Below are 26453 nucleotides of genomic sequence, written 5' to 3'. Positions count from 1 at the left end.
TTTAGGTCCATTTGTTTGTGTTTAAAGCCAGTGTAAGCATATCTTAAACAAAAATTTGAAAGTTGGTTATTAATTTCTTTTATAAATCGACGGTAGGTCCAAAATTTATTTAATTTTAGTCAGTACAGTGTATTCTTGATTTACCTTGGCTTCAGTTCAGTTAATGTTTGTCAAAAGCAAATACAGCTTTTGAAAAAATATTTTTTTTTTGTTGAATTATAAAATTTAGAAAATTGATGAATGATGTCACATATCCTCGTAACGCCCAAAGTCCTTTATAAAGGGCTTATCAGTAATTTAACGTTGAACTCTCTCAGAAGTGACATAAAGTTTCATGTTCATAAAACAAAAATTTGATTTGGGCGTTAGGAGGTGTAAGATAAATAACTCTCTCTTATAGAAGCTTTTAATCGTAGTTGTTCGTTTAATTATTTGGGTCAAATCTTGCAAGTTAAATTTGACCCACTTCCAGTAGTCCGATCGACTTGAAATTTAGTAAGCTTATGTAAATCTGTTGAGAATACAATAATCTGATAGTGACACCCTGGTAGTCCGGCCAGGATCGTCTCCACAGGACGGAACTCTTCAACGGTTAATGGCATCGACTTGAAATTTGGTATTCTAATGTAGTTTGGGTGACAATACAAGTACAGCCAACAAAAAGTAAGCTTATATTAAAAAATATTTTTTTACCAAAAACTTATTTAACCTCCTTTTGCTGAATATGTATGAAATAAAAACACTAGTTGAATCATTATTCGAGCCATTTAACCGCCTTAAATTCAATTTCGTGTTTGCATATTTTTTATGAATGGGCTTTTGAATTTGATGACATTTTCGATTATTTTTCAAACGTCCTGTACTTCTAGTTGACATAAAAACTGTAACAGAGCCTTCAATCATGTCAGCAAAAATGCGGGCACAATTTATAATACCTCATCATCATCATCCTATATACGTCCCACTGCTGGGCACAGGCCTCCTCTCAGAACAAGAGGGCTTGGGCCATAGTTCCCACGCGGGCCCAGTGCGGATTGGGAACTTCGCACGCACCATTGAATCGCTTCGCAGGTTTGTGCAGGTTTCCTCACGATGTTTTCCTTCACCGAATTTTTATACATTTATACTACCTATTCGATATTTATTTAATTTTTTTCCTTAACCCATGAGCCAGCTAACGTAATGAATTGAATATTATTAGAGGTGCTGAACCCTAAGTACATGACTATATTTTTTTAGATCCGATGGATGGCCGGCTTTAACCAGCGCTGCGAACAGGTAAGGGTCGTTCCCACAGCGCCGCGCGTTTTTGCTGCGTAGTGATGCGCGGGAGTCGACGTTCTGTGCCCTTAGTGTAAGTTTTCGGCTACAAAATACTTCTCGATCGCGTTCGCGTTAAAATCTCAATTTGTATGGAAACACGAACATCGCAAACGTTCCGCTAGAGGCGCTGTTCGTGGTTTCATATATTGAGATTTTAACGCGAACGCGATCGAGACGTATTTTGTAGCCGAAAACTTACACTAAGGGTACTGACTGGTTTTAGTTAATCTTTATGCTCGACGCGGAAATTTCTGTTTATATGTATATTTTATGTAGAATTATCAACGCTTCGTCGCGTTACCCGCGACTCCGTTCACGCAGAATTCGTTTATCGTTATCCCGCGGGAACTATGCAATTTTCCGGTATAAAAACTATCCTATGCCCTTCTCCGTATCTCAAACTATCTGTATACCGAATTTCGTCTAAATCGATTCAGTAGTTTAGACGTTATGAAGAAGAACAAACAAACCAACAGACTTACAAACTTTCGCATTTATAATATTAGTTAGTGGGATTGGTATTACCTATAGCAGGGTTTCTCAAACTTATGGCTCCACGTACCCCTGTTAAAGTTTCTAGACCATAGCGAACCCCCCCCCCTCAAGTAATAAAATTGACTGTTGGAGAAACTAAAAATAAAAAATACAAAAAGACTCCAAAAACCAATCTTAATCATCTTGCTAGTCTTGCAGCCTGGTGGTTTTTGGAGTCACGTAGTCGCGAACCCCCTACCGTCGAATAGCGAACCCCTAGGGGTTCGCGTACCCCACTTTGAGTAACCCTGACCTATAGCATCTGCAAAACGCCGGTGTTGCCATGCGTGGTGCGCTTGACAGAGCCTGAGATCTGGACACAGGAAAAACGATTGTTAATTTGCTAGTTTGTAAAAGAAGTCTGGCCCGAGTCGAGAGTCCATCCGTATTATTAACTAGGCTTCTCTTTTAAAAAGTTACTGTGAATCGTTGTGATAGTGGCATTACTAAGATTTCAGTGAAAGAGTGCCGCATTGATTTGGTTTTATATAGACCACAATTATCGACATCTAACAGACTGCATGTTTCTTACATCAAAACGGCGCACAAAATTTGTTCACAGCGCGGTTTTGTGAACCTTTTACTATAGTTTGTTGACCTCCGTGACAGGGGTTGTGTCAAAGTAATATTGGGTATGCGCCGCGTTTTGTTCTAAACAGCCAGTCTAGTGCCGTAAGGTACATAGATGTCAATGACCACAATAGCACAACCATCCGCGTGTATAGGACTAGGACAGCTAGATTTAACCCTGAAAGTGATCTCTTTAATCCAGGGTTTCTCAAACTTATGGCTCCACGTACCCCTGTTAAAGTTTCTAGACGATAGCGAACCCCTACCTCCTCCCCCAAAGAAAGTAATAAAATTGTCTGTTGGAGAAAGTAAGGTTATTTTAATTTTAATCATCATCATAATATAACGTATATTATTTATTTCAATAAAAGGTAACAAATATAGGTAAGAATCATCTTGCCAACGAAAATACAAACTGAAACAAACAACAACAAATAACAAACAAATAAGGAGTTGAAATAAAAAATAAAAAAAGACTCCAAAACGAATCTTAATCATCTTGCTAGTATTGCAGCCTGGTGGATTTTGGAGTCACGTAAACCCTGTCGCGAACCCCCTACCGTCGAATAGCGAACCCCTAGGGGTTCGCGTACCCCACTTTGAGTAACCCTGCTTTAATCAATACATACTTTCAAAAACGGTATTTAAAAAAAAAACCCTCAAAAACGCTGAACATTCAGAACAGCTGGACAGTAACTGTGAATGGGTAACGAACATACTTACCTACGACGGTTGAAAGGAGAAATTGACCAAGTGTCATTTTAATGAAAATTTTGAGTCATAGCTCAAATGACAGAGAAAAGTTTACCGATTCCGAACATCTATATAACTTGCTATCTTAAAAAAAGGTCGCTTAGTGAACTTCCGCTTTCAACCTTTGTGAATGCTACTTTGTTTGTTTATATTTCGCATATATTCCATTAAATAAGAAAAACCATCGATATCTATCACATCACTGTTTCTGCGTAAATGTAGTAGTTGATATTAGTAACGGGTCTGCTGCTGTCTCTTTCTTATTCGTGTTCGGTGTCTCTGTTTAGTGTAGGTAGGCGTAGAAATAAGCCGGCGATCAGGAAAAAAGGCGGAAATGTGTTTTCATTATGTGCTTTAGAACTTTATTAAGGCAGGCTGACAGACAAACATACTTTTAACAGAACACAGTGTTAGTATTTTATTAATTCTCATGCTCTTAAAATGTTACTTTAGTCTCTGCATATCGGGACTAAAGCTCCTCGTTAATCTCTAGGGATAAAAGTTTTTTTTTAATTCACGATGGAAACCCCTAAACAGCCAATCACGGTATTTGTAAATGAAGGATTTTTAGTACGTGGAAATAGCCTCAAAATGATAACTGTGCAAAAATATTTAAAAAGCATGATTTAATTTTGTGAAACACAATTAATGAAATGATTACGAATATTAATCCATTCAAGTGAAAAGGAGTGTTTAACGCGAGACTAAATACCTACTTAACCATAATGCCACCCGAATAAACATCTCGTGTCATTATTGCTTGTTTTAGTCCCCAGGCTATACGAACATCTTACCCGAGACGTTCATATAGCTTAGAGACAATGGCTCGTTTGATGGTCTTGTTGTACAATCTACTATTTATTTTACCGCTTTGTCTGCATAAATCCAACCAAAAAGTGAATACAACAGAACAGACAGACAGATAGACATGGCCAAACTATAAGATTTAGTATTGTATTGATGTACTCTATACCATTGTTATACTCTTTAAAATACTCGTACATAAAAACACAAGAAATTAAGTAAAAAAAGTACCTAAGTTCCATTTTTGCCATTTTGGCCACGGAGCCCTAAAAAAGACAGTCGAGGTTCTTCAGTGTAACATCTAGTTCATTGTTACTTCGGATTTCGATTTGTATGGCTGTTTGTCTGGTGTCGGTATTGTGTATTCTTCGACTGTTCGGAATTTGGAGCCATACACGTGCTTGTTGTACTAATGGGCAAAGTGTGGGAACCTTAAACCTTAATCTTGAAGCAACTGTATCACACTAAAACATGGACAAATAATATGGAGTACTAGTGTTTATAAATCATTAGATCCAGCAGTTTAATAAAAAATATCGGGATTTTTTAAAATTACCGAAGGAATTCCCGAAAATTTAATGGCTCTAAGCCCAGCGGTTGTTGTTTCGAGATTTAGTCCCTATCCCGTGGGAATATCGGGATAAAAAGTAGCCTAGTTTTATTCCAGATGCCCAGATAAGTATCTACATACCAAATTTCATCTAAATCCGTCCAGCCGTTCCAGCGTGAGGGAGTAACAAACATACTCACTCACAAACTTTCACATTTATAATATTAGTAGGATTTATAATGCTCATTTGTAGTCAGGTTTTTCTAAATACTAGGCCATCCGGTCGTCTAAAAATCTAAAAATGGATTCAAAAAGACAGACACCACCTGATTAAAACATCGATTCTACTCTCAATTCTGAGAAAACTACATTCCGGTTCAGTTATTTTATTAACACCTTGCAAAATTTGATCAAAAATTATTGTTTTCAAATAAACTGGAATTGAGTGTTATGTTCCAAGAACCCTACAAGACTAGAGTAGTACTTGTCCTTCTATCTACTCAAGTACTAAATAAACAGTTTTAGGTACCCTACTTATATTCACAAAGACCTAGTTATTTTCCTGGCTTGAGTTCAAGTGTTGATAATGCAAGAAAGGTACAGCAGCGTTGAATTATATCCTTATCTGTCTATCCAAGAGCTGGTAGGCATTTAGGAGTTGATATCAGGGCGAATGCTTGGATTGTAAACGTTGCTAGCATCTTCAGATCCTTCCCCTATATCCATCACCACGTTTCGAACTCCATCAGAATCATCCTCAGTGCAACACAATTGACAGAGGAATTTTGATATTCGCTCATTCACTTCATTCCTTCTGTGTGTGTGTAATCATTAACCTCAACAGGGTGGAAACTTTTAATAATCAATTTCACTATGATTTCCTGCAAAGCACGAGATGTCAACATGACATTAGTAGCACAAAGGTCCCCTGGGTCAGGATTCAATTTGTTCAACTGTACATGAGTAGGTACAGTCAAGGGCATAGATATCGACACGGCCAAAGTTACAAAGATATGTATACACGACTTTATGCACTTAACATTAAGGCCGTGTATACATATTTTTGCCCTTGACTGTACCATCAGCCGAATATGTGATCTACCCTAAAGTTGATAATCGTTTGCATGCCATAAAACAGTAACGCCAATAGACGTGTCTGTCAACCTGAAAGTTCGACTTTAGCGATATTCATTTGATAGGAACTTGTTTAAAAATTGATAGACCACTTATTTAGAAAAAGTCGTTATTCCAGACGTCCAATAGTGTCCTTCCATTCTGGCGAGAAGGAGCAACGAACATACACACACAAACTTTCACATTGACAATATTAAAGTGTGAACAATCGTAGAATTAACGGCCAAAGGAATTTTTTGCAAGCCTGTCTCTCCATGCGGGAGGTTACCATTCTGCGTCCAGATACTGGTCTCTTTAGTCATCAAGCTGACCCCAAATTCGAACTTCATATCTTGCCGTCCCGCTGACGCTTATCCAATTTAATAAGAGAGCGAGAGGGACGACACGAACTTCCATTTTTGAATTTCGTAGAAGCCCCCCTAAAACCAGCTCGAATGCCCTGCGCGGTGCGCTGGCGCAGGAATGCAGTCGCGCGGGTTCGCACACAGGCACAGCGTGCAGCGCCACCACGGCAACTCGACGCCAACGCACTTTACAGATCTACAATTTTATTGAATACCTTACAGATAATATATTTTATTGGGCAAGTTCGTATACATAGAATAATTATTTATTAACACACAATAACTATATACAATAACAAATACGTCATTACAAAAACAAAGAATAATAGTTCAGAACTAAAAGTAACTTAATTACAAAGTTCTACTATGAGAAGTTTCTGAATGTTTGTGAGATATTTGCGTAAGTTTATTACTTCTTCCCACTAAAACGGGTGGACGGATATAAATGAAATTTGATATGTAGATACTTACAATACCTAGCTGTATTAATCTGGATTAATGCACAGCTAATTTTTCTCCCGATATTCCCACAGAATTGGGATAAAATTTCGAAATTTCAACCGCTGTGTTTAGGGTCGTGTGACACGGTTGTTTTGTATAAACAACGTTACTGAAATCCAAAATGTTACTTTTGGAAAATCCCATATCACATGTTTTTTAATAATTTTTAATTTATATAAAACTAAAAATCAATCAAATAAACGCAAATAAATCAATAAAACTAAAAAAAAACATATAATTATATTGCAATGCATGAAAAATAAGAGGTATCTAGTAAATGAACAATTGTTTCCACTGCTGCTTTTTAATTTCCTTTCAGTCGAATTGAAAAGCAGAGTTTAAAATTCGAGCATTAAACGGGTATTTTCCCCTCGACGTGGCTATCCATGAACGCCTGCACGATCTATATGAACGCCTCGGATAAAATGGCTCGTTTCATGCTCTTGTTGTACAATCTACTATTTGCGAAAAAACCGAAAAAACGATCTAGCTCGGTCTAATCGCTAGGAAAATTTAGATGCGAAAGCCACCGAGCGCTTGCTGGGTTCACCAGGAACTGTATTCCATGCGGTTCTCACAAATTAGTCGTTTGTTTAAACTCGTCGGGGCGTTCTCTCTGTGCCCTCATTTCACTCATAGTAACACTTCTCTCCGTAAGTCGGTAAATACGTCTAAGACGTTTGAATAGTTTAAGCAAATAATCTCCGAGCCGTTTCTATTTAGAAGCTCTGGAGCTTGCTTGTAAAATTTTATATACGTCTCACTGTTTTTAAATAAATTACTAAAAATGTAGGGAAAAACAGTCAAGAGCATGTCGAACTCTGACAGTGAGGGTTCAAGATTACACATTTCAAAATGAAAGCAAAAATACTTTTGCAAAATAATAAAAGTATTTTTTGGAATTTTTCGGAATAAAGATGGTTTTTTTTTTCAATTAGTTTCGTTGTAATTGCATCGAAAACAGCCGTGTCAAATTTCAGGACCTTTCATATCTGTATTAAAATGGCAAACTGTCAAGAATAACACTCAAGGATGACACAATAGCCAATCTCAGTGTCATATGTCAGATTGCGAGTCCAAATCGAATTCCGTAATCCACGCGTAAATTGGAAATAATTCAGTGCCCTTAGCGTAAGTTTTCGGTTACAAAATACGTCTCGATCGCGTTCGCGTTAAAATCTTAAGTATGGAACATAACAGCGCTCTAGCGGAACGTTTGCGATGTTCGTGTTCCATACAAATTGAGATTTTTACTGAATCAAATAATATTGGCTTATTATTTTCAAAGTTAATAAATATAATTGCTTATTATTTAGGTATATAATAATATGTAATCAATTCATGACAGGACATTAAAATGAAATAACTACAGGATACGATTAAAAAAGCATTTATCTCGGAGTATTTTTCGATTTACTATACAAATACATTGTATTGTATTATAGCAGTTGGGCCTAGTGGTTTGACCTATGGCCTCTCAAGCAGAGGACCGTCGTTCAAACCCCGGCTCGCACCTCTGAGTTTTACGAAATTCATGTGTGAAATTACATTTGAAATTTACGAGCTTTACGGTGAAGGGAAACATCGTGAGGAAACCTGCACAAACCTGCGGATGCGGAGCAATTCAATGGTGTGTGTGAAGTTCCCAATCAGCACTGGGCCCGCGTGGGAGCTACGGCCCTCTCACTCTGAGAGGAGGCCTATGCCGAGCAGTGTGACGTAGATAGCTGCTGGGATGATGATGATGATGATGATGATGATGAATTGTAATAACAAACAACCCTAAATGTTTTTGTACAATAAAGTGACTTTCACTGATTCACCTATTTCACTAAGCAAACATTTCCGCTTAAAGATCTAACACCTTAGACTAAGAAGGAAAACATATTATCCGCTCATGTGTCACAACTTATTTGCAGTATTTAATCAGTGACTAAGTGATGACGAAGGAATCACTGATAAGGCGGTAGGAATGAGGGCTATCGTTTTTTGTCTTTCTAGATGGCGCCACTGTTGCGTGAGGTTTTAAGTGTGGCTTTCAAAGTCTGTTATTACGGGCGTGAAAACAAAGTTTAGATTAAAATCATGTCTAATACACCTTAAAACCGTACCATAAAAATATCGAGCAACCACAGTGTTGCGTAGTCCCGTTTTGTTCGGAAAAAAAGGGGAGGACAAAAGTTTCCCAAAGACAAATCTGTCTCAAAACACAGACATTCATTGCCCCGGAACGCATATTTGCCATAATTATTTCAGATATTGCGAAATATTCACAAAATTATTCTAATTATAAATAAACCCGCGTAGCTCACCCAAAAACTATGAGATTTGACATTTCGGAGACCTCACGCTACACTAGCGCCTCTAGCGGCGAATTCATACGCGATAGCCCTCATTTGATTGATGGGCCGACATGGAGCCTTATGAAAGTAAATAAATGTCATAACGATACGGTTGTGTGATGGCCTGGGAATCAAATTGGTTGACTGTACTATATGATTCTCAGCGATGAACATCTTCAGGATCTAAGTAATTAAATCATGCGCCAACTAGGTACTTACTTCAAATTTCAGTTAAATCAAGGCAAATAAATATTTTTTGCCTTACTGTTTAATGTAGGCCAACTCAATCAACTAACTACCTACTTATTTCGAAAATACAAACTGAGACATGGATGCACAGAAAAACCAGAAAAAGAGACCAGCGCTGGGAATCGAACCCAGGTCCTCAGCAATCCGTGCTGCATGTTATAACCCCTACACCACCGCTGGACAGGAATCTAGACACGAATTTTTCCTATGCATACATATCTCAGGTTGCTTATTTCTACTACGCTACTTAAGCATTACTTATACTTATTTTGTATTTTCGATATGGTTTCACGGGATATCCGTAAAAGTAACAAATTTGGAGTTGAAATAAAAAAATACAAAAAGACTCCAAACAAAAACCAATCATAACTACTTATTTGTTTTAAAGCAACAAAAAATCGAATTTTGCAGTTAATCGAAAATTAATCTGGTTTTCAGGGCTAAAATAAAGCGTTCTTTTACTGGAGTCGTGTCTTTGAATTATTTTTTTATGGTGTCAACATCCCTATTGTGTTTTAAAAAGTACGTCAGTTGATTGGTGGTGTCAACAAGGTGTCAACATACGTACCTACCTATTGGCATGTTGCATTATTTTAAGATAGAGCACAATAAAGAGGGGTTTGCATAAAACGCAACCTATAAATATTCGTCGTAAACTTTTCTAGAAACACAACAATGGCGGATCATATATCACGTTATCCATGCAACGCTTTCAAAGAACGCTCGGAGTTCTGTTGCATTTTACATAGAACTCTGTTCTTGTTTCTTAAACTCGTTTATTTTGTAGTATTACAGATTATATAATTAGTCGATATTAAGTTTTTTTTTTGTTTTTTTTTTTACAATTCCTTAAATATTTATTTAACTTGAAATACAAGATTTAAGAAAAGTAACCATATAAAACTTAACTATAAACTAACTACCTAACTTAAAAACTTAATACCCACTAAATTAAGGGGCTGTTTCTCTATTTGTTTTGTTTGAATAGACGGAGACGGCATCACATTTAACCGTCGGCTAACACTAATCAATGGATGGTGAAACAGCCCCTAAATCTAAAAAAGGCCCCCGTGGTATGCTGCCCAAGAGGCTGGCAGCATTCCCTCGTTGAATGGCGATGGCGATTCGTCGAGAGAGATAGCTGCAAGCCCTTTGGTCTCCAGTAGTGTAGACCAGGCGCTATTGCACTTCTTTAATAAAATTTTGTGCGCCGGGACCCCAAGGACCCAGGGTCTCAAATCCGACAGCAACGAAATTATATGCTGAACCGAGACCCTGGTATTTTAACGTTTTACTGCCCTCGGCCGCTTTAGTATATTAGGTTAGTATTACCTAGATTCGACGCTCCTGTTTGACAACCGCTTGTATATATGTATTATAACTGTTTTATAATATAACAGTTGTCAAACGGGTGGTTCTACTAAACCATCAAACCACCGGCGGGTGATTCTGGTGATACGTAGTTATAAATAAATAGAATTGACATTTACTTTTTATGTATTTCCGAGTTCGATGCCGGTAAAGCAGAATCTTTGTGTGTTTGACGGTTATTCTGCGATCTCATTTTTGATTCGATGTATCCGGGAGCTAGCAAAGCTTACAGCAGTAATAGCGAACGAATTTTATTTTTAATTTTATTAATTTTGTTAAATTATGACATTAAATTACTTATTTAAAGTTACTTTTAATTAATTTGATTTCATAATTTATCAAATTTAAATTATTTGATATATTGTTATTATTATTAGAAGCTTTTATTCAACTTACAACGTATTTATGTATTGCATGTACCTACAGTCAAACAAAGTGAATGAGGGCTATCGCGTATGAATTCGCCACTAGAGGCGCTAGTGTAGCGTGAGGTCTCCGAAATGTCAAATCTCATAGATTTTGGGTGAGCTACGCGGGTTTATTTATAATTAGAATAATTTTGTGAATATTTTGCAATATCTGAAATTAATTATGGCAAATATGCGTTCCGGGGCAATGAATGTCTGTGTTTTTGACAGTTTTGTCTTTCGGAAACCTTTGTCTCCTTTTTTCCGAACAAAACTATGGCATATATACAACACTGTGCATCTCGATATTTTTATGGTGTTTTAAAGGTGTATTAAATATGATTTTAATCTAAACTTTGTTTTCACGCCCGTACCTAATAACGGACTTTGAAAGCCGTGCTAGGAAACCTCACGCAACAGTGCGCCATCTAGTGAGACAAAAAACGATAGCCCTCATTCGCGCTACTATAATGTCGTGTTAACATCGCATATTATCGTCAAGGAAATCATAGTGAAATTGATTATTAAATGGTTCCGCCCTGGATCATGATTTAGTATGTTCGATTGTAGAGTCGAACCAATTGATTCCTGACCCATCGGCCACCGTATACTTCGTTTTTAGGGTTCCGGAGCCAAAATGGTAAAAACGGAACCCTTATAGTTTCGCCATGTCTGTCTGTCTGTCCGTCCGCGGCTTGGCTCAGGGGCTATCAATGCTAGAAAGCTGTAATTTTGCACGGATATATAAGTAAACTATGCCGACGTAATGGTACAATTAAAAATTCAAAAATATTTTTTTATGGTACCTCCCATAGACGTAAAGTGGGGGTGTTTTTTTTTCTCATCCAACTAGGGTTATAGATAGTGGGGGGTATCGTTGGATAGGTTTTTAAAACCATTAGGGGGTTGCTAAGACGATTTTTCGATTCAGTGATTTGTTTGCGAAATAATTAACTGTAAAGTGCAAATTTTCATAAAATCGAGCGTCCCCCCCCCCTCTAAAATCTAAACCGGTGAGTGGATTTTTTTTAAAAAATTCAGGTTGGTAGTAAGTATATCAAACTTTCAAGGAAAACTATAACTGCTAAGTTTGCTTGAGAATTATTAGTAGTTTTACTCTTAAATAGCAGCCTAAGGTATAAAATATACCTAAACTTGGAAGATTCCGTATAAAATACGAAATCCTTAGAAAAATATTACTTAATTTTTAGCGGTTTATTTGGTAGTCGCACGTTAAAGAGCCCTTTGCGGACTGCTAGCAGATTTTTTTTTAGATTTTAGATTTGTTTGCGTTTAGTTCGCGCAAAAGAATCGGATCATTATCTCGTTTATCACAGTATGAGCCAATCTTATCAAAATGATAACGCGACAAGACAAAGCGAACTTCAGTATAGCCATGCCTGCTGCCCGTGCTATGTCATAAAAACGTGGATAACTTAAGGTATTTATTATATTATACATAATAATTATTTATTTCCCTGTAAAAACTAACATGGACCGTTGAAATCACAGCGTAGGTAAGCAATCTGTTTTACATGTAATTTTTAAGAGCAAAGAATTTCCACTCGAGTGTACACTGGTCTATTAGGGAGCAGCGAGGGCCTACTCCGAAATTCGAAAATCGAAGGTCGTGTCGTATCGTCCGTATCACTCTCGTATTAAATAGTATAAGCGTCAGAGGGACGGAACGACACGAACTTCGATTTTCGAATTGCATAGTAGCCCCGCAGCCAGCTGAACTTGTCTCGTTAGGTAAAGGGGCTCCTGGACGGGCCCTATTTTCACTGCAATATGTGGCCGGCAACTATTGGTGTCCCTGTCTAACATGTGAGTAAGAGAGGGACACCAATAGTTGCCGGCCACAAAATTGCAGTGAAAATATGGCCCGTCTATATACGAGCCGCTATTCATCCCAGTTACCAAAAAGTAGTACCGTAAACTGCTTCAACTTTGCCTTCTGGCCCCAACATTGCCTGATTCGATTTAGAGTCGATAACTTAGCACTCTTATAGGTTTTAAACTTTTATCTACACGGCAATTATTATTACGGGGGATAAAAGTTTAAAAACCTAGAAGGGTGCTAGTTATCGACTCTAAATTGAATCAGGCAAAGTTGGAGCCAGATGGCAAAGTTGAAGCAGTTCACGGTAGTTGTTGACCAGGCGTTACTTGGCGGAGGTTCATGTCAGTGAACTAGGAACAATGACGCTCAGCCGCGAGTTATGTTATGGTTATGATAGCTATATGTTTATGCAATACACGTCAGAAACGCAGTAAAGTGTATACCTACTTCGTTTTTTTGCATTAGAAAAAGGGTAAACAATCTTGACGAGTATCTTTATTGATAAACGTTTTTTTTTAAAAACAGTTACTATTATTTATGATACAAAAAGCATGTTTAAATGATAATATGTCCTTGCTAATGAGGGCTATCGCGTATGAATTCGCCGCTAGAGGCGCTAGTGTAGCGAGAGGTCTCCGAAATGACAAATGTCATAGTTTTTGGGTGAGCTACGCGGGTTTATTTATAATTATGAATAATTTTGTGAATATTTTGCAACATCTGAAATTAATTATGGCAAATATGCGTTCCGGGGCAATGAATGTCTGTGTTTTGAGACAGTTTTGTCTTTCGGAAACCTTTGTCCTCCCTTTTTTCCGAACAAAACGGGGACTATGCAACACTGTGGCATGCTCGATATTTTTATTGTACGGTTTTAAGGTGTATTAAATATGATTTTAATCTAAACTTTGTTTTCACGCCCGTAATAACAGACTTTGAAAGCCATACTTAAAAACCTCACGCAACAGTGCGCCATCTAGTGAGACAAAAAACGATAGCCCTCATTGTTGCATATTCGCTGTGACTTATTTCAAAAGTGTTTTTCATTAAAAAGACATGTCAAGATCGCTTACCTTCTTTCTAATGCAGAAAAAACGAAGTGTAGTGTGGTGGTGATTGGGTTTGTGTGCGTGTGTTCTTACAGTGTGGAGATGGAGGAGCTGAACACACATTTTGTTGCATGGACTAGGGTCGCGGGTGAGCAAAGTAATTGTTTTTAGATCATTGATATATTTAAAAGCCTATGTTTTTGTTCAGATCAAAGATACAATTCCAGTGGTCGGATTGGCTTAAAATTTCGTAATCATAGTAGTATAACAATGCAGTTGCAGTCTTCCTTCACTGACATGCACCATCCCTTTCTACCCTCATTTTATGCCGTATGACAGAAAGAAGTGGAAACGATTGTACGATTGTACGAAATTCGAAAATGGAAGTTCGTATAGTACTATCGTACCGTCCCTCTCGCTCTCATATTAAATAATATAAGAATCAGCGGAACGGCGAGATATGGAGTTCTTATTCTGCATTTCGTAGTATAGCCCGTTTGTTGTTGATTCCGATGAATTAAAAAGTGGGTCAATTAAGCAAAGACAAAGTTATGTACATAGTTTATGATAGTTATTTATTCAGAAACAATATACATTGTTTGAAATACAGGACAAGAGTTACCTAATTAAATATTTACATTTAAACACAAGTGTTACAGACAGAATTATATTATGTGGCTGTACATTTGAGACATTAAAGTACATGTTGGATCTGATCACGCAATGAGTATAGCCGCATATACTTTATCTACATGCATATCATAAGTTTCTATAATATGTTCAATATGGACTGTATTTGACTTTGACTTTGACTGACTTTGACTTTGACTTTACTTTGAATTTAAAATAATTATTATCTAACTACATGCATGTCATAAGTTTTCTACAATATGTACAGATATGCATTGTAAAAAAAAGTATTTAGTGCACTACTGTGAACATTAAGCTGCACCGCAGATACTTTCTTATAAACCCTTTGCGTCGTTCTGAACATATTGGGAAGTTATGATATGCATGTAGATAAAATATTATTAAGTACATTTACACATGTCATTTTGGATCTGATCCGCAGAGGCCCATATACCTACTTACATAGGTACCTACTTGTTTTCAGTAAATCATAATTCTAAAATATTATTCCATGCCGGTGAAAAACAAAGCCGAATTTGAAATAAGCGTTGCTTTGCGGAAAATTGCAGCTCTTATTAGTTTTCTAGTGGTCAAGGACTTTAATACATGAGCCACTATGGAACCCTTTCAAATGGAAAGTCATTACGATTTTCCTTGTTAATTAATGCCATGTCACCATGATGTTTACTATGAAATTAAGTCCTTCGCCGTACATCTGAGGTTTCGAACGGCGTGATCTGGTGTGATTTAAAAATGTCGGTTATTTTTAATCACACCAGATCACTTTCAATTTCTTAGTCGCAGTTCAATTTCTTTTTATTCTCTAATATTCTTTACACATTCTTTTATTTTTAGAAAATTTATTTTAAATGTAATGCGAAGCGAATTTTTGCACATGCGAACGGTAGCGCCATCTATTGCGAAAGTTTTAAACTAGTTATGTTCCTAGCGCTCCTCCCAGCTATTCCTGTTGTATGTAACTAGCGCCACTAGCGGAAAGTGCGTACACTAAAGACTAAACGACTTGACACAATAATATTTGACTAATGTGACGTAATGCTCATCGACTAGCTGTTACACCCGCGGCTTTATCTTGATCCCATGGTAACTTAACGGAAGCACGGACACGCCCAAAATAGGGTTCCAAACATTACGAAAAAATTAAGTAATATTTTTCTAATGATTTCTTATTTTATATGGAATCTTCCAAGTTTAGGTAAATTTTATACCTTTTTCTGCTATTTACTTTTAAACTACTAATAATTTTCAAGCAAACTTAACCGTTATAGTTTTCCTTGTACGGAACCCTAAAAATACATAGGTTTTTTAAAATATAACATACGAAAGTAGTCTTTATTATTAGGATCTTTACTAATCCCGTAGTGCGAAGCGGGAGCGGGTCGCTACTCGCTAGTCTTATAAAATGGAAAGGTAGCCATGTTATGGCTAATAAGTTAGGTGTAATAGTAACAATAAAGTTTTTACGATTGTGCTAGTTTAGCGGTCTGAATTAATGTTAAATCGAGTGTGTCGATACTAGCGCAGAAACGATTACTTTTATCGATTTATTATCGATATTGTGGGAATCGATTACGTTTTACATCGATAGGCAACGTTCGGGGTCTGAATGAGTGATATTGGTTACCAGACCGCACCCATAAATACTCTGTATACTTAGCCAACTTCGAATTCCGAACTCCAGGGAGGCTACTAAGTACCATTTACTACGAAATTCGAAGATTGAATTTCATTTCGTACCGTCCCTCCACTCTCGTGTTATTAATATCAGCGTCGTCACGGCAAGATAAGAAGTTCGAATTTTGCACTTCGAAGTATAAGGTCTCTAATGCGGAACCCACCAAATACTAAAAAAGGGCACCTAATATTAAATTTCCTGAAATCCCTACTTCCCTACTAATATTATAAATGCGAAAGTAACTCTGTCTGTCTGTCTGTCTGTCTGTCTGTTACGCTTTCACGTCGAAACCACTGATTCGATTTTGATGAAATTTGGTATATAGGTATTTTGAACCCCAAGGATCAACATACCTTTTATTCCGGTAGAGGGCGCCACCGCGCGATAACCTAGATCCGCGCAGACAAAGTCGCGGGCATAAGCTAGTTACCTATAAATTTAAATTCACACGGTCTTCCCTTTATTTAAGATTTTATATTACTTATCTGAAAAAAGTCCTTATGACTTTAGATCGGTACCTACCGTAAATTACAGGCGTTTTTTATGCAGACAGGGGAATATTCAAAAATCTTTAAATGCAGTTAAAATTGTTTTTAAAATCAAATTGAAGCCTCTTTCAGTAAAATTGCTTATCTACAAATTTTAACATACTTTCTCTCCATATGGCATAGCTGGGACAACCTGTGTATCAGGTGACCTACTTACATGCCAATGACCTATAACACTAAGAGATAGGTATTTACCATCACTTGGACTCTTACGCGCGTATCAACGCATAGATTGTTAAATAAACAATGTGACCGGTTGTTCATTTGTTATAAATGCGCGTATAAACATAAAACGCATAGCATACCAATGAACAGTCATATTAACAGGCATATTATGACTAACGATAAACATTGAATACTGTCATTGCTTGAATTCCTTCTGATCTTACTCTTAGCCCAGATAGCAAAATGAGAACTATAGTCTTGCGTCGTTAAAATATACCTAAAGTACAATTCAATAGAATCTGACAATTTTCTACATATTTAAGACACCCTATCGTGGGCACACTTGATTATATAATATGTCCCTGTTGTTGCAATTATCATCTAAAAGGAATCAAAAAAGAATAATAGTCACATCACAAAGCCTTAGACCACATGAAAACCACGAATAGAAGGGTTTTATAATAAACATTTAAATTCGTCGTTTACGTCGTTTACCAGACGGCGGGAAGCGATTTTATTTTAAACTAGTTTATACACACGGCTTCATACGCGTAAACCATAAGAACCAACAGTTTGTATGATTAAAATTTCGGGCTATTGCCTCCAATTTTACTATGCTTTTACTAAAATAATGGGTTTTTCGACAGGCGGAATATCTATGGCGTTTGAATCGTGAGACCCGTTCGTCATTTCTGTCACGCTTGTGATTGGATATTAAATATCTAAATGAGCCAATCGCAAGCAAGACTGAAACGTCAAACGGACCTCAGCGTACTATACTAACTGTGAGAACACACACAAATCACACATACCCATCCATCACCACCACCACAGTACACTGACGCGTTTCGAACTCAACCAGAGCTCATCTTCAGGGCAACACAACCGTACCTACCCTATACTACCAGATGTTAGACATTCTGTCTAAGAAGTGAAGCATCACACTATGTGTGTAGTGTATTGTGGTGGTGGTGATAGATGGGTTTGTGTGATTTGTGTGTGTTCTTACAGTGTGGAGGTGGAGGAACTGCATAAACACGCATATTTTGCATAAACTTAGGTCGCGGTCGCGGGTGAGCAAAGAAATAATTTTAGTTCATTGATATATTTTGCAGGTGGTAGGACCTTGTACAAGGTCAGCCCGGATTGCTACCACCATCTTGTTCGCTAATCCTGCCGTGAAGCAGCAGTGCTTGCACTGTTGTGTTTCGGCGTGGAGAGTAAGACAACCGGTGTAATTACTGGCACTTGAGGTATCCCATCTCAGGCCTCTAGATTGGCAACGAATCTGCAATCCCCCTGGCATTGCAGGTGTCTATGGGCGGTGGTGATCTCTTACCATCAGGAGACCCACTTGCTCGTTAGCCATCCAGTCGAATAAAAAAAAATATGGACCTCCGATAAGTAACGCCTGATTCAATAAATTATTTAAGTAATATTGTTTTTTCATTACAGATTAACTAGGAGAAGGACAAAAAACAAAGATGGAGGGCAAACTCTTCGCCGCGACTATATCGACGCTCGCGCCGCGCTTCAAATTCAACAAGTCCAAGCCGACCATAGAAAACGTAGTCTTCAAGTTACACTACAAAGCTACAGTGACCATCCTTGTGGCCTTTGTGATTTTGGTCTGCGCCAGGGAGTTCTTCGGGGACCATATCAAGTGCATATCAGACCAGGGTGTACCTGACAATGTCATACAGACGTACTGCTTCTTCATGGCCACATTCACTATAGTGAGTTTATGATGTCACTGGTGTATCCAATCCAGGGATTTTTGTACTAACAATCCCGCGATTGGATTCCCTAGTTGTCACCCACTTAAGTGTCCGCTTCAGACCGACCTTCGACCATTTTTTAGTTGTGCCATATTAAGTAAAATGGTGGCGATATTATTTTTCAAAATTTGCCTACTACTTTTGATGGTTCATTTGATTCGAGATTTTTAAATTATAATAATAGTTAATCAATCGTGTACCTACTGCCGTTTCGCACAATTTTTTTTTTCAAATGTTTCATTTCCCAAGTACCTCTATCACTCCGAAACCAAAAAAAAATCTCAGAATATTTGCTTATTTTATTTTATATTTTTTATTCGACTGTATGGCAAACGAGCAAGTGGGTCTCCTGATGGTAAGAGATCACCACCGCCCATAAACATCTGCAACACCAGGGGTATTGTAGTTGTTATTATTCATCGGGTCAGCCAGCGCAGCGTATAACATCCAGCAACGAGATGGTTGGATAACCAGAGGCCTTATACCGGGTGTGGCCTGTAATATGAGCAAATAGTTAACATAGATCATATCGTCAAACTGAACAGCCATCAGCCATTTAGCCATTTTTTTAACTAACTAATTTGGCTCAGGGACCCAAAGAGTGTCTTGGCCTCCGAAACGAGAGCACGCCATCTGTCCCGATCGTGCGCAGCCTCTTGGCAGCCATTTTTTTAAATAGTTAGTTTTTTAATTTTAATTTCACTTTTAAGTTTATTCGAAGAAGCAATGTAAAGCAAAATGCTTGATGTTTGTAGCGTGACAGGCGACGTCAGTTGTATTCTAGGACGACGTAAATTGATAGCAGTATTTAATTTGTATGAAGTTCTTTTGTCGGTCATCGTTCATCCACCATTACCTCTCATATTTCGTTTTCTAGAATTTTTTTACCGTACAACGGCAAAAACTACTAGACACTGGCAAAATTGTCCTCCGATGGACAGAGCCATATTTTTTTAAAGAAACAACAACAATTTGTATGAAAAAAAGGAAGATTCAAAGACTCCATTATCTTTAAAAGCCGCTGAAATAATGTTGTTCAGTTTGACGAGGGGGATCTATGTTTAAATGTTTTGCTCGTATTACAGGACACACCCGGTATTGTCTAGCGCACTTGAAAATATAATTGTTTCGGCGAACACGTCAGTATCTTGGACCTCAGACATGAGTGCATTCAAATAGCGCTACTGCCTTAGCTGCCGGGCAATTCCTGTCTTGATGGGGCCTGGCTGATAGAGCACTGTTAACCCATTTCTTGTCCACAGGTCCGACACTACAACGAGAGTCTCCTTCAATCAGGGTTCCTCCCCCACCCTGGGGTGGGGCCCATATCAGATTCCGACGAGACCCTCCACCACACGTATTACCAGTGGGTCCCGTTTGTGCTCTTCCTACAGTCCATCTGTTTCTATATGCCGCATTATGTGTGGAAGAAGAAGGAAGGTCAGTACACATTTACAGTGGCGTGGTCACGTTATTCCGATTCACATATGCCTTTTACTTTTGCTATGTTCGATAACTGACGTGAGGCCGTGTTGGCTAACGTTTTTGACATTTGCGATCGCAATCAAATGACAGTTTTTGTATGCGAAATCTGTCATTTGATTGCGATCGCGAGCTTCAGAAACGATAAGCAATACTGCCTCGGGTCTAAGATCCGAACTTAAACTGAACTTCACCGGTCTGATAATATAATGAAACGTATTTTATAATAAATTTAGTACAAGTGTTAGAAAATATATTAGGAATGGGTTTGCTAAATAAATCCTGGACAGGCTATTTTTAATTATTTTACAAAACTGATTTATAATTATTATTTTTTATATTTAGAAAATAGCCTGTCCAGGATTTTTTTAGCAAACCCATTCCTAATATATTTTCTAATATACCTACCAAATTTATTATAAAATATGTTTCATTCTATTATCAGACCGGTGAAGTTCGTCTTAGGTTCGTATCTTCAGTCCGTCGTGACGTCAGTCCGTTAGTGTGGAGTATGGCTAAGGTGGTGTAGTCACATAGGCAGGTGACTTATACACTACCGCTACCTTAAGTTGAACTTGTGTTATGTTATTACGTATGTATAAAAAAATTACGATACGCCTGATCTCGAATTCTCGACGTACATTAATATCTGCCACAGCGGAGCGTGCAAAAATATCTGACACGTCCTACCAGCCCTAGAGATAGAGACGTGTCAGATATTTATGCACGGCTTATTGTGTCAGATATTGGTGCTGGTGACAGTACCTTTAAATGAACAGAATTTAAAACTAACACATTGCAAATCCAATTCTTATTAAACCTGCAGCCTGCAGGGTATAGCGAGCGGGCCACTTATCAAATTGGGGTCGAGATAAGGATAATCTTGGCATCGTTTGATAAATTTCAATTCAAGCTGCAACAAAGCGATCAAATTGTTATGCAACATTACATACTTCACACATACCATTGAATTACTTCACAAGCGTGTGCAGGTTTCCTCACGTTTTCCTTCACCGTAAAGCTCGTGGTAAATTTCAAATGTAATGAATTTCGAAAAACCCAAGAGGTCCGGGCCGAGGTTTGAACCCACGATCCTCTGCTTGAGAGGCGATAGGTCAAACCACTGGCCACCACGGCTTGTGTGTGCCACATGTTTTGCTGAAAAAAATAAATGTGATTGGATAAATATACTTGGGAGCAAAGAAATCGAGCCACCAATTTTTACGTTGATTTTTTATGTTTTTTAGGTCTTAAGTGCTATCATGGAAACGTGAAAATTTGCAAGGGCGGCTCGATTTCTTTGCTCCCATGCGTAGTTAAATGAGCCAATCTAGAGCCTGTCATAAGCAAAACTGTACATCACACCACGGAATATTATTCCGTGCATCAAACGGACCTCTTCCTCAAAGGCAATACAACCTTTTTTTTGCGTGCGCACCATCTAGCGATATCTAAAACAGCTAGGCCGCACTACGGCTAAACCGCCGCGGTGTTTAACATAGTCGTGAATAAAGTAAACATAAAGCCGCATGCATTAGTATACTTGATTCACAAAATCACGCGGTTAAAAACGATTCAGCTCTAGTCTAGCTCTAAGAAATCGACAATCCGCCGTTCGGACTACACCGATGTTTTTTTCTACAGGTGGTCGGATCAAAGCGTTGGTAGACGGCCTCCAATACGCCAGCATAGCGATCCAAGATGGCGACGACATGGTGGTGAAAGGGACCACGGTGCCCTCGCAGAAGTCTCTGGACAAGAAGCTCGACATCATCAGAAGAGACATCATCCTGAGGTTGGGAAAGAATTAATGAAGTAACTCAAGGGATTCTCCGTCGCCCTAAGTTTTGTTTGTAAAAATATGTTACTGAAAATATAAAAACCGGCTAAGAGCGTGTCGGACACGGCCAAAATAGGGTTTCGTAAAAATTACGAAAAAATCAAGTAATATTTTTCTAAGGATTTCGTATTTTATACTCTTTTTTTCTTTTTCTTTTCTCTTCCAAGTTTAGGTATATTTTATATCATAGGCTGCTATTTACTCCTAATAAATAATATTATTCTCAATATATTGTTCTCAAGCAAACTTAGCCGTTATAGTTTTCCTTGAAAGTTTAATATACTTACTACCATCCTGATTTTTTTCAAATTTTTCCACCCACCGGTTGCACCGGCAGCTGTTGATCTTCACTATTACGACGTAACACTCCAGAGAATTTGCTTTCAGAGACATCGGTGACATAAATGCCTTTTTGTCTTCAGACTCCGCATCACACGCACTTGGTCAGTGTGGTTGGTTGCCATGGAGATCGTCAACTTGTTGCACCTCATGTTCCAAGTGTGGATTGTAAACTGCTTCCTGAATGGCCAGTTCATGGACCTTGGGGTCAAAGTCATCGGTTTCAAGGACTGGAACAATATTGCTGACCCTCTGGAGAATGTGTTCCCTAAGGTGACCTTTTTTTAACGGAAATATTCTTAGAAATAATCCTATCCTACTAATATTATAAATGTGAAAGTTTGTGAGTGAGTGAGTATGTTTGTTACTTCTTCACGCTGAAATGGCTGGACGGATTTGGATTAAATTTGGCAAAAAGTTAGTTTATAACTTGGATTAAAACATAGGATGCTTTTTATCCTGATATTCCCACGGGATAGGGGTAAAATCTCGAAATAACAACCGCTGGCTTTAGAGTCATGAAAATTGGCATGGGTGTTTTAATTTAACGTCAATGAAACGCACGATGTAATTTTAGGGAATTCCCATGAGAATTTAATAAAATCCCGGAATTTCAATTCAACTGCTGTATGTAATGATTTACGCGTGCGAAGCCACGGGTAAACGCTAGTAATAAATAACGGTATCACCAGCGAATAGGGCTGCTGGAATTGCTGGGCAAAGACCTCTAGTCTTGTCTTTCATATAACTCCCAGTCTAATGAAAAGACAAACCTATGGGCGCGTATGGCAGTACGCATCGCATCACATCACATTACATTATTCCCATCACATTCATCGTCCACTTCGTCATCAGATGCCACTTTCTAGTTCACCAAGTGGTGTATGCCGAACTCTGTGATCAGCCAGTCCTTTTTTCCCAACGTTGGCTAAGCGCGCTTTAAATCGCACGCAGCGTATTCTATCTTAAAACCTAAAATTGCTAAAAGTGGCTCCGAAGCGGTAACGTTTCATGTGCTCTGCCTACCCCATTCGGGAATACAGGCGTGATGTTTGTGTGTGTGTGTGTGTGTGTGTGTGTGTGTATGCTAGATTAAGATGACTTTATGTCTCAGGTCACGAAATGCATCTTCCACAAGTACGGTCCCAGCGGCTCGATCCAGCAGCACGACGCTCTCTGCGTCATGGCTCTCAACATCATCCATGAGAAGATTTACGTCATCCTCTGGTTCTGGTTCCTGTTCCTGTTCATCGTCTCTGTAATCGGTATGTTTATCAACATCATCATCATCAGCCGGAAGACGTCCACTGCTGAACAAAGCCCTCCTCCTTAGAACGCCACAATGAACGACAACTCGCCACTTGCATGCACCCTTTGTCTGCAATTCTTACGATGTCAGTCCACCTAGTGGGAGGTCTGTCAACGCTTCATCTTCCGGTTTGTGGTCGCCACTCGAGAACTTATTTTATCATCATATGTTTATCAGTAGTATCAGTTTCATTTGTCGTATCATCAAATTACGTTCCGTGTTACTTAAGTCTACTTTTTTCGCTGACGCTAATCTGAAGAAACGCGAACACGTCGCATGACGCATTCTGTTTCAATTTTGAGGACAAGTACTCCTAAGAACAACTTAATAAGTTTGCACTCTGATTCAAAATTTGCCAACTATGCTATTACCTCATTACAGCTGTGATCTGGCGTGTGATCTCCTTCTTCCTATACCGCCGTTCCCTTCGTTTCAACGAGCTGATGTTCCGCCAAGTCACCGGCGGAAAGTTCAACCCCTACAACGTTATCAGCGTGGTGAACGGGTGTCAGTTCGGGGACTGGCTGTTCCTGTATTACCTAGCGAAGAACATGCAAGGATTCGTCTTCAGGTTAGTTGGATTTAGGATTTGTTGCTGATTCTCGGTTAGAAATATTACTGACGACCTTCCCTTCCTTCACTTGTAACCTAAAAAATATAATTCAGCTTCGTTTTTTGCTGAGTCAATTTTTTTGTTTATTTGAAAGGTCGGTTTTTACGAGGTGTTTTAAGGTGTTAATTTGACTAAAGATCGCCGGTTTTTTTTAACTATTGGTTCAATGTTTTTCACCTTTTGATTCGGTATACCTTGAATATCGACCGATGTATGGATACTTTCGTCAAATACAATAAAAAAATATTTACTATTTGCTGGAATGAATAGACTAGCTATTGAAAAAAGTCCTGCCTGACTTCCTCAAAGCCTCAGTTGGAAACATCAGACCAAGAAAGCTAAAATCATGAATAGAGACATGTAGGGATGGGATGATCCTGGGTTGTAGGTAGAATTCTGTAAAATTCTCACGGGATGTCGTTCCATCAAAGCTGCTTGTTTACAGTAGCCTGCAATAATATCTGCCACAGCGGAGCATGCAAAATATCTGACATGTCCTACATACCAGCCCTAGAAATAGAGTTGTATCAGATATTTACGTACACTTTGTGTCAGATATTGGTGCTGGTGTCAGGGCCAGATTTAGAGGCTTGGAGCCCTTGGGGCAACGAAGGAGTGGAGCGAACTGCTGACTGAAGTGAACAAATATAGATGAATAGTTGTTTACTAGTGTTCACTCGTCGGAATTTGAAAAACAATCCGAAGTCTTTGATTGTTGGGCCCCTCTTTTGTGGAGGCCCCCAGACTGTAGCCCCGGTTACCCTCCCCTAAATCAGGCCCTGGCTGGTGTAACAGTACGTCACTTTTCTTCCAGGGAGCTGTTCGCCCGGCTAGCTGAAGAGCTAGAGAAGCGAGACATGCCTTACGGACACATGGGTACCGAGAAGAAGGGGGCAGAGCCAGTGCTGACCAGTCATGTTGACTACAGCGATGAGACTCTGCCTCTTAAAGACGAGAAGACCTCGTTATGAACTGGATAGACCAACAGTTGATACTCTAGTCTTGATTAAGCTGGACAGACAATAGAAAAAAAATGGCAAGAGCTAACGTCTACGTTCGTTCCTTTCGTTGATGGCTGGGCAATAAATATGGTGTGACTTTATAACATGGAGGCTAAGACGAAATTCGAAAATCGAAGTTTGTATCGTACTGTCCCCTTCACTCTTGTATTAAATAATATTAGCGTCAGCGGGACGGCAAGATGCGAAGTTTATGCACTTCGTATAGGGCCAGTTCGATTCCCACCTGAGGGCTACTACGAAATTAAAAAAGCGTGTTAAAAATCGAAGTTCGTCCCGCTTGGCGCTTATGTTATTTAATACGAGAGTGAGAGGGACGGCATGATACGAACTTCGATTTTCGTAGTAGCTCCACTAGTTCAAAAGTGTATAAATAAAGTCATACAGATGTACAGCCGTTTTGACATTTGACACTAAAGGGGCTGTTTCACCAGCCATTGATAAATTAACTGACGGTTAAATGTGATGCCATTTATTAGTTTTGTTCGACGTAGACCGTCAGCTAAGACTAATCAATGGATGGTGAAACAGACCCTAAATAATAAAGTTCCTTTAATGGATATGAAAAAGCCATTCATTTTATACAATACTTAATTGATTGACACTTGGGTGCCGTCGTATTCTGATTGGGATCCGACTTTTCCCGATGGAAAACCATTTAGCAGTACATCTGTAATTCCTTATTTACCGCCTTTTAAGTCACAATACTTATTTTTTTTTAGCTTAAAAAAGAAGGTAAGCAATCTTGACGTGTCTTATTATTGAAAAATACTTTTGAAAAATAAGTCACAGCAAATATGTAAGAATTAGCAAGGACATATGATCATTTACATTATTTTGGTGTCATAGAATCATTACTGTTTTTGTAATCGTTTTTAAGTAAACAGACTCGTCAAGATTGTTTACCCTTTTTCTAATACTAAAAAAACGTAGTATATTATTATCCCGAAGGACTCAAGGAACAAAAATTAAATCATTGTCGATACTGTACGATTACTTGGAGTTCACACTTGACAGATGGGCGTGCCTTCAGTCAATTTTCAACTTTGACGTCATACAAATAAAGCCATTTTTAGTATACCGCTACCCACGTTTCCAGATTATGTAAAAACTATTTTATTTGTATGACGTCAAAGTAGAAAATTGACTGAAGGCACGCCCGTCTGTCAAGTGTTAATGTAAGCAATATCCGTTAGTTTACATTGTTTTCGATGACGATTAGACGTACGACGCAATAAAGTAAAAGTCAATATACAAGAT

The 26453-nt window shown here is 38.4% G+C and overlaps 1 protein-coding gene across 6 annotated transcripts; it reads left to right on the top strand.

Moving 5' to 3' along the window:
* Inx7 (innexin 7) lies at positions 1 to 25788 on the top strand. Of its 6 annotated transcripts, none has more exons than XM_074092532.1 (9): positions 1 to 92; positions 1240 to 1278; positions 18269 to 18549; positions 19854 to 20031; positions 21718 to 21868; positions 22336 to 22525; positions 23367 to 23517; positions 23943 to 24132; positions 24989 to 25788. In XM_074092532.1, the coding sequence occupies exons 3-9, from the start codon at positions 18298 to 18300 to the stop codon at positions 25143 to 25145; spliced, it is 1269 nt and encodes a 422-aa protein (XP_073948633.1). In that variant the 5' UTR covers positions 1 to 92; positions 1240 to 1278; positions 18269 to 18297; the 3' UTR covers positions 25146 to 25788. The 6 variants fall into 6 exon arrangements, with proteins under 6 accessions (XP_073948633.1, XP_073948819.1, XP_073948549.1 ...); XM_074092594.1 differs by lacking the exons at positions 1 to 92; positions 1240 to 1278 and adding exons at positions 12296 to 12323; positions 13870 to 13922; XM_074092718.1 differs by lacking the exon at positions 1240 to 1278 and having other exon boundaries at positions 38 to 92.
* Positions 25789 to 26453: the final 665 nt, after the last annotated feature.

The sequence above is a fragment of the Choristoneura fumiferana genome, chromosome Z, assembly GCF_025370935.1.
Source record: "Choristoneura fumiferana chromosome Z, NRCan_CFum_1, whole genome shotgun sequence".
NCBI classification, from domain to species: Eukaryota; Metazoa; Arthropoda; class Insecta; order Lepidoptera; family Tortricidae; genus Choristoneura; species Choristoneura fumiferana.
The sequence above is the reverse complement of the archived record's forward strand: the minus strand, read 5'-3'. Positions and strand labels throughout refer to the sequence as shown.

Excerpts from the sequence above, each read along its gene's own strand:
- Inx7 (XM_074092532.1), top strand. The coding sequence starts at position 18,298 with ATGGAGGGCAAACTCTTCGCCGCGACTATATCGACGCTCGCGCCGCGC. Across the intron at positions 18,550-19,853 it reads TCATGGCCACATTCACTATA|GTCCGACACTACAACGAGAG; the intron begins GTGAGTTTATGA and ends TCTTGTCCACAG. Across the intron at positions 23,518-23,942 it reads GTTCATCGTCTCTGTAATCG|CTGTGATCTGGCGTGTGATC; the intron begins GTATGTTTATCA and ends ACCTCATTACAG.